General features: G+C 30.1%; 1 protein-coding gene across 1 annotated transcript in view; it reads right to left on the bottom strand.

The window, feature by feature from the left end:
- LOC106689229 (endocuticle structural glycoprotein SgAbd-2) overlaps positions 1–9,358 on the bottom strand; it is a 20,954-nt gene extending 11,596 nt beyond the window's left edge. The window contains exons 1-2 of the mRNA XM_014434119.3: positions 9,251–9,358; positions 2,522–2,655 (exon numbers count right to left, since the gene is read on the bottom strand). Coding sequence (XP_014289605.1) covers positions 2,522–2,655; positions 9,251–9,259 — 143 coding nt within the window. The 5' untranslated portion in view covers positions 9,260–9,358. The remainder of the gene's footprint in view (positions 1–2,521; positions 2,656–9,250) is intronic.
- Positions 9,359–9,681: the final 323 nt, after the last annotated feature.

The following is a 9,681-nucleotide window of genomic DNA, read 5'->3' as shown; positions in this document are numbered from 1 at the left end:
CTTTAATAAGTTGCGAATGTGCTGTGGCAAGTTAGTACGCATAGTATTAATAATATTACTGGTCATCGTGTTGTCGTGTATGCAAATTCTTATAGAGTCTGTGAAGTTTTTTATTGCTTCGTCAATGTCATGTTTAGTTTTAAGTGGAGTTTTTAAGTCCAGTTTGTTTTCCAAATCATTACGAAATTTGTCCCAGTCAACTCGTCCTTTAAATTTTTTTTTTTTTTTTTTAAATTATTTTCTGATAGAACTTTACCTGTGGAAAAATGTCGTTTCCTAAAAACGTTATTTTCATGAGAGTGTATAGAATCAAAATAACAAAAGTGAACCTTTTTTACTTCACGATATAGGAAAATCTATAAATTCATATATATAATATAATATAATAAATAAATAAAAATATATTTGTGCCTATCGTTAGCTAAAAGGTATTCTAAAAGATATTCTAGGGTTAGCTAGTTATGGAAGTGGTCTTAATTTTTTCAAGAAATATCATCTAAAATAAAATAATTGCCACTACCCAAATAAATATAAAACATAAATAATTCTCAATGATAAAACTTATTTTACTGTCATCGGTTTAATAGCTTTGTTTTAATATACATTTTAATTATTTCATATATAAAAGTATTACTATTTTATACATTTAAGTAGTGATAAATACATATATATATTTCAATCTTTAATGTTATTCATAAATTTTTAAATATTTATGTCAATAGTACCTGTTGCGGCCAACATATGGTCCACAAATCGATTATTTAAACATATGATTTTTATAACGTCAAAAACCAAACAACTTCTCTCTATTGTTTTTTAAACTAAAAAATAGACAGACAACTTCTTAACGTCTCACTGCATACACAGATCTTCTCCATTTTCTCCTCACTACGCATTCGTAGTTGCCAGCATTCTGGCCATCTTCGCTAGCTAAATCATCTTAGCCGGGCGGACGTACGTCCCTTTTGTCGATGTACTTCCACGAGAACATCCACTCAGAACAAACACAACCGGGGCCCCACCAATCACCGGTGATATAAGATTTTTTTCTCTTTTGTTCAATTAATTTAATTTTATAATAGTGTTAAGCTTTTTTTTTTTTCTAGTTGTATATTTTGTGTTCCTTTTTATTATGTTTACTTATTTAAAAATAACAAAATTCGGCTATTCTTTTCTTTTCACGGTTGAGCTAGTAAAGGTTCCTTTTGAACCCTTGCCCGCCGTAACAGTACCATTTTTGGTTGCTTTGGATTGTAACTATTGGATAAGCCCTGCATTAAAATTATACATCATGTTTCTTGTTTAGTAAGCACATGATTTCATACATGTTGATTGAATTCCGTGCGTAAACGAAATAACTACCACTAAATCTTATCTAATCATCATTATACTCGAGAAAAGATTCCATATAACATCATCTCTCCTCAAGTTTGATGGTTGCGGTTTCTCGATTCCAATTAAAGACCAGGTGCGTTTGATATTCAACCAGCGCTCTTGTAGTTTGCACACATCGTGGAAACTTCAAAGTTCACGGTTTCTTCTACAGGCTTTGATTGGAAAAGGTTTATAGCCACTATTTCACAAATCTCGACCTACCGTCTGCCTTACGAAACACTTATTATTTTGTAAGGGTAATTACAAAACGTAGCCTTAAATTTTTACTTCTTTTGCGTGCTATAATGTGAATATTTGATGGCGGGAGGAGTTTTACAGTTACTGAGGGTTATGGTAGTACCCTTACTTAAATCGTTTTTGACGGTAATACGAAATAGAAATATATAGAGGATTGTAAAGTTATTGTATTCATGATATAGTCTTTTTATTAATACGTATAAACATTGAATATACAACTAATGAAAACTGCCTGCAACAAATACAGCAGTAAAACATTTATTATAATTATAAAATCTAGATATGTACTATATTAAAATTATCTTTTAATTGATTATTTATAAATCAAATATATATATGTTCAAGTTAATAACTAATCCGTCAACATTTTTATAATTTTCAACATCTTGCAAACTGTTGAATAATTGTTCAAAAAGAAAAAAAACTCTCTTGGTTTACCTTAATTAAAAACGAGCCTTTCTAGATAATTTTCCATGGATAGAAATGAATTTGTAGGGTTAGTGTCTGAAACGTTCGTTTATGGTTTGTTTTTTTCTGTGTGAATATGATGAGCAAACCGTGTGTATTAAATCCACTGATTTTTATTAATTAGATGCATACATAATACTTCTTTATTTCTAATGTAATAAATGGCATTATATATTTGAGGTGTTTTGTTTTATTAGGTCAACTAATAGTTTCAGTTTTTGGTAAGAGTGCCCAAGAATATTGCCTATTAGTCCGATATTGCGGGCATGCGTGTGCACACGTAAATACAATGTTAAATTGCTATGTCTATTGTACAACTTTAATGGAGTATTGCTTTGGGAGTTGGTAAGTTCCAAGTTGTCTCTAATTGTGCAATTCATCAATTCCTATTCATAATAATACAACATAAAAAAAAAATTACCTGTATTTGTAAGAGCCATCGTAGTTGTTCTCGTTGACATACGATATGATGGGTATCGCATTATTTGGGTATTCTATAGGTCTTTGTTGCACCTGAGCGTAGGCGCTGACCAAAGAACAAAGAAAGATACTCACCTGTAACAGTATAAAGTAGTAATGAAATTTAGTAGAAATAAATACAATTCCAAAAAAAAAAATGATATTTTCTTGCATTTTTGTTTTTGATTAACACTCTTGAATTCCATGGTCACATGTCATCAGGAACATCACATCAAGTCATAACTTTGACTGGTACCTATTCAATTCAACCTAGAGGTATTGGATTTAAAGCTTAATCGTCTCTGGGGTTCCACGTTATTACTTTTGTACGTATCAAGCAAATTTTTTTTTTATTCCAAAAATTACGGGAATAAATGAACAAATACATTTTTTTGGAAATGAAAACGATATACAGTTAGACAAATGTTTCTGTTGAGCAGATGAAAATTCAATAGCTTTCACTTCAGTCGCTATATGGTAGATAGAAACTCTATATAAAAAAAAAAACACTATGCCCCTTGTCAAAAAGAAAAAATAGTGAATATAGCTTAAAGTGTTTCTATGCCCAATGCTAGTTTATTTGTTTTAATGGTTATAAGAGAGAAAATCATTTAATATTTATTTTGTTTAGTTCGAATAAGAATTATTTTTTCAATAATAATACAATACTTAATATTATACTTATAATAATTTAAATTAATATATAAACGAAATTGTATATTAGTATCGTATACATAAATATGTATATTTATATTATAACTCATCTGCATAATATTGTCGAAATTGTAGCATATTTTAAAAATATTTTTACCTTTTTTTCCATAATACTTAAAGAAGTCTTGTGAGAATAACGAGACTAACTGAGAAAGACATATCATAAAGGATATACAACTATTTATGCGCCTTGAAAGACTGGCAGGTGGCCAACGAGTTATTAGTTCGAACATCAGTGCCTAGCTATAAGAGGTAATCAAGGGGCGGCATAATTGTGAAAATCTTAAGAGTAATTATGAACTGAGAAGGCACCGCCCGACTTACCGCCAAAGGGTTTCACAACTAACATTAATATCTATGACTCACCTATCTCTTCTTCTCTGAAGAGATTAACATTTATTTAATTATTTATTCATAAGAAATAAATCCTCATAAGCAAATCAATAATGTGATAAAAATGATTGCTATTATTAACTGGCAGTCATCACCAGTATGGCCTTCAAGCAGTAATAGTTAATATCACAGAATTTTTAAATTTAATTTTAGATGCTTTAAAATAAAAATACTATACAATACTATTCGGCAGTACTGCTCTTGAAGGGCATGGGATACATCACAGATCGTATGCCAGGCTACTCTGTCGGCAGCAACCTCTCTCCATTTTCTAACCCCAAGTTGGCTCAGGTCTGCCTCAACATCGTCCAGCCATCTTATTTTGGAACATGAACCATGAACAAGAAGCAGCTTCCTCCCTCCTTCATACGCTCCATATTCCCGAACCACCACAGCCTTCCCCTTTTTGTTTTACACTTACTATGTCTGGCTGACCATAAAATGCTCTTAAATCTTTATTTTTTCTAATTTTCCACTCCCCATCAGAGTAGACTGTTCCATATATTTTTCTGAATAACTTTCTTTCCCAGGTGCATAGTCGTTTCTCCATCTCCTTTGACAGGACCAATGTCTCACTGCAATAGGTGACTGTTGGGCGAATACTAGTACTGTAAACGATGACCTTAGCGCTCCAAGATAAATCTTTGAACTTCAGAACTTTATGCACTGAAAAAAGCAGCGATTTCTAGTTGTAATTCTGGCCTCTATCTCCTAACGTAGTTCATTTTTTTCGGTGACTAGTGCTCCAAGATATTCACAAGGCTCACAAACTGGGAAGTTATGACTATTGATATTAATTGTGTATGGTGGCATCAGTGTGTAGGGTTCTATGTTCTCTTCATACATCAGTCTTTTCCTCAGAAAATCCCTAATATAAACATTGACCAACCTATTTTATTATTATTTATTCAATTATTTTTTTTCGGAAATTAGCTAGTATACAATTATTTAGTTGATAACTCAATATTCTTTATTCAACTATTGATGGAAATCTCGACCACTATTTAAAATTACTCTACAAATCTAATATAAATTACCCATTAAAAGACCTGTTTGAGATTAAAGGGAAGCAAAAAATTCTAATTTATTCTAATATTCAATCTTACATCACGGCCCTTGCAAAAAATTGACTTTACCTTCATTGTCAGGTTCTACTAAGGTATCATTACGAACAATTTGTTTTTGTTTTTTTATGAAGTAATATTATCACAAACAATCATAATCTCCTGGTTTACCTGAAATATTCTTGTTTAATTCAAACCAGAGAGTATTCTTCATGTTTAATGTCAACTTCTCAAATTATTTCAACAGTTGACGATCAAATTATCATAACAAATAAATAAAACCGTATAATATCATTTATACTGCTAAGGAATAGTTAAAAATACAGCTGAGTTCCGAAAGATTAATTATTAAATAAGTAGAGTGGGAATAAGAAGGGGCCGCTCAAAAGTGGGGGAAAAATATAAATATTTATTTACTTATTTTACTTTATTTCTGTAAGAAGCACTGAAAACAAACAGCACCTAAAAGTAGCTGCCATAAAACCTAACCTACACAAACTTGGGGACTTATGCAGGGTGGTAAAGTGAAAATTGTGTGATATGCGCAAAGCACAAGATTTTTTTAACTCAATGAGATTTTTTCAGAGAAATACCACGTTTTCACACTTTTTTTTTTATTCCCACCTATAAAAACTTTACATATAGATAATGAGCATGGGATATTATATATGAAATATTTTTCCTTGTATGGGCTACTTGCGTTGTGTCGTATGGCTAGGTCCGCTGCAAAAACCATTGGATTTATGGAATAAGAAAGTTTTCACACTTACAAAAAACCTTGTGTTCTGTATTAGGGTCCACATGCATTAAGTTACGAACACTACTGCAAATCCCTAGGTACATACACTGGATTTTTAATATTTCAATTTTTCCTAAAAAAAAAAATAGCCTGTGCGATAATTTGTACCAGGTGAAGGGTTTTGGGACCCAGAAACCGTTTGGTTCAAACCTTCGCTCCTGAAAAAATTGTATTTATAAAAAAGGGGGAAAAATCCAAGTCGGTGGGAACAGTTTTACATAAAGATGATCAGAATGCTGAACGTATTCTGTAAATATTCCATGCTAATCTCATCCAAAAATATTTTTCATTTATAAAACATTCACCGTTAATTAATTATTTAAAATTCTAATATAACTTTGTTAGTAACGAAAATGTATTTTAAATATATTAGTAAACGAAAAGGAGCAATATAATTAAACTTAAAGCTTTTAAAAATTATTGTCGTCTGTTGAAATAAATATTTATGGTATAGGACACGAACTGCACTATATATTACAATTGTATTTTTCTTACATTTACTGAAAGATTAGATAAAATAACTTCTGATCTTGGTCTGGTCAGGAGGAACTAGTCTCAAAAAAATTATTGTAAAACACATGTGGTGAATAAGACGGTTTTCATTCAATTGAAATATCTCGACGATCAAGCCATCACTATGCAGGGTATTTGGCAAGACCTCTTGGATCATTAAGGTTAAATACATCAACTCTTGAAGATAATGATAAACTAACGACAGCCTAAGAATAGCTGAGGAGGAAATCTAAGTTTAAGTTAGAGGATTTAATTAATAAATAAGAGGAAGAAAAATAAGATAATTAATTCAAGAAAAAATCCGAATTATTATCACGTATTAAGTTCGAGTATTTTATCTCGTATGTTCCATAAAGGTAGATGTAATATTAATGTATTATATTATGTTTGGAACAGTTAATGCTACTCATAAAAAATGGTTTCTATGCGTTAAACGTATCTTGATTCTGCAAGCAATGTATGTTCGTAATGTACTCCATATAAATTATAACTAATTTTTCAACTAAAGTCTTACATTTAAGGTAAAGAAGAAGAAATATGATATTAATATTTAGTTCTTTCTTTGTAGATTTATTATGTAGAAATATTATTTTATTTATATTCTTTTCTTATCTTCGTCTTCCATTATTTTGTACTTAATGAATTGTTCATCCATTTCTGCATTTTTATCAGCCCATTCATTATATCATTTATTCTGAGACATTACTTTAATTAATAAATATTAATCGTTTTTAATCGCTGATCTATGATTGATAATTATATGATTCAAGGGTCAAATAAATGTATATGTCAATAGTTAAAAACATTTTCTTTTTAATTCCACGTTAGGTAGCCAGCTCAGATATTGGTATATAATCGTATTTATCAATAGTTTGTCTTAAATGAGCCCGATATTAACTGGAGTCCGATCAACCATCAGAGGCCTTTCTTTGCTATAATATCCTTACATAATTGTCTGCGTATTCCGGCAGAACAATTTTTATACTTAAAATAGGAGACTACGCCCGCGGGATTACGGATTTCAGTGAAACTTTTATTAGTAAACAGACAGGTAGTGTGTCGAAAAATGTTAGACACGAGGGGTCCTAGGCCTCCTAGGAGCTGAGAAAAAAAGATTTTATATATCATGTATTTAATAGTTATAATGTACCAATCGATTTTTTTCTTTGTGTGTGTGTATGATAAGACCAAAAGATTGTTGAATGTATAAAATGAGTTTAAGTGTGTAAAAAAATTAGAAATAAAAAAAAGGTAGACTAAAAAAATCATGTTACAAAAAAAATCAGATTTGGTTTTAGCATTTTTTGAAACCCTAAAATACAAATTTTTAAGGAAAAATTTTTTTTCGAAAATTTCTCATTACTATTTATTTTCAATAAAAAAAAATTAAATATAATTTATGTTGATTATTAATGGGCAATTCACCTTAAACTCTAATAAACCTGATCATCAATTTAATCTTAAGTGTTCTAAGCTAACAGTTAAAAAATCATCTATTTTACCACAATTACGTATTCGGAACCAAACATTAATGTTCTAAATGACCAATTAATTAATTTAGGATTCAATTCTTTGAATTCGGAGTTCGTGAATCCTTGATGTTTTGTTTCAAATAACATAAGAACTAGTTTGGGGATTATAATAGCTAATATGAACCTAAGAAATGATAGAAATGAAATATTAGTCCATAATCAAAATAAAAAATGAGGATAATTGTAATCAATATCATTAAAAGTTCTTTAAAATAAATTATATTCTACAAAATATCAATAAAACATTCAAAACATATGAAAGTAAATTTGGGAATGTTCAATAGAAATAAAATAATCATAACTTTACTTTCATGAAGAATATAACAGAGAAATGAAATTAAAAAAATATATAATAGTCAAAATAAATGGCTAATTGTAAATAAAATTTAAATAGAAGATACATCTAAAAAACTAAATATTAGAATAAATAAACATGAAAATAACTATAAAACCTTAAAAGTGTATACCTAAAATATGGACATAACTTTTGCAGATACCACAAGTAAGTTAAATACTTCAGAATATCAAGTTAAAGAAAACACTAAATAAACAATTATTAATAAAACATTGAATAAATATTAAGAGAAACAAATAAGTAATAGTTCCAATGGTGTAAATGGAATAAGTCTCCATGTAAAATTAAGACAAATTATTAGTATAGCAAAATATGAATTATTTGGATCTAATTAACAAGGGGACCGGGGTAAAGGTATTGAACTACACAAAAAAAAAATTATAAAAAAAGATATATAAGTTAGGAAAACACTTTTTATAGTAAAATATTATATTCATTATTTTTCTATATAAAAAGGACCTCAGAACGTCGATGAAAAATTAGTAAAACGTAGAGACAACAAAAATGAAGAACAATTTCACAAGTATTGATGTATTAAAAAAGAAAAATTAATTTATTAAAATTAACATTAAATGCTTCTAAATAGTGGTATATAATTGTGAACGGCTTGTCTTACAGGAAAGAACCAACTTTTTTAAACTTCCTCTGCTAAAGTGTTAAATATCTCAAAACTCCAGATTAGACTCATACCTCTTTTGCACTCAATGGGCCACATGTAATCTACAAGAAGGACATATTTCTGATTCGTAAAGAGAAACCTACAATTGTGTTAGCTTATCCACCTGCTTATTCCTGTTTGAAATGGTGATAATGAATACAGATAAAAGGAAGATAAATTATTTTAAAACGTTGCTCATAATCGTTATATTCCAATTATTGATAACCCACTCTGTAAACAGAACTATATCTTTAAATTCTTTGATGAACAAATAAAACACCTCCAATGACACCAGAACTTCAAACAACATTTAGAGTAATTAAAATCTAATATTAGGTACAATATAAACCTGACATTAGAACATATATAATTACAAATATGTTTTTATTCCACTATACAAATTCCAAATTTACTTCGTTCTTACTACATCAATGTTGATATAACTCAGATGTAAATTTATAAATCTTTTATCTTAATGAAATATATTAATTTCAGCTGTATTAAAATTTGTTGATTCAAATATATCTGCGATTATTTTCAGTAAGCCGATGTATTCCTGAGCTTGTTAAATTAGTAAAATTCGTTGGTTTGTCCAATTCCGTTAGTCAATTGTAGAATTATTGTTATTGTCCACCGGATGTAAATGAGTAAAAAATAACTTACCACCTTCATCTCTTCCAGAATCCAGTTTGGTTGTTCCAGAAAAAGGTTAATTCCTTTTATAGAGGATGCCCCCTCCAAATCCTCCGAGGGTCGCAAAGAAGGCACGCACGCGATGATTGCACAAGACGTAATCACCCTCTTCGCCGATGTCCATCCTTCAGGGCGGACAACAAGAACGGTCGTTATGTCACGGTGGGTGCTGCAGTTTCAATAGGAGCTGGCAGCGGAAGATCTGAGGGCTGGCAGGGGTGTCGAAATAGACAGGGTTGTCTAGGAGGAAGGAATAGTGAAGACCGCTAGTGGTTTATTTGGCTTCTTCAGTCGTACAATTTTGGTTGTTTGGCATAACGTCCTTATCCAACTTTTTTGCCTTGTATCAAAGGTTTGAACGGTACAAATGGTGTTTGAACCTTTAAATCTGTTAAAAGATT

The sequence above is a fragment of the Halyomorpha halys genome, unplaced genomic scaffold (genome assembly GCF_000696795.3).
Source record: "Halyomorpha halys isolate HHAL.00 unplaced genomic scaffold, Hhal_1.1 Scaffold1310.1, whole genome shotgun sequence".
NCBI lineage: Eukaryota > Metazoa > Arthropoda > Insecta > Hemiptera > Pentatomidae > Halyomorpha > Halyomorpha halys.
The sequence above is the reverse complement of the archived record's forward strand: the minus strand, read 5'-3'. Positions and strand labels throughout refer to the sequence as shown.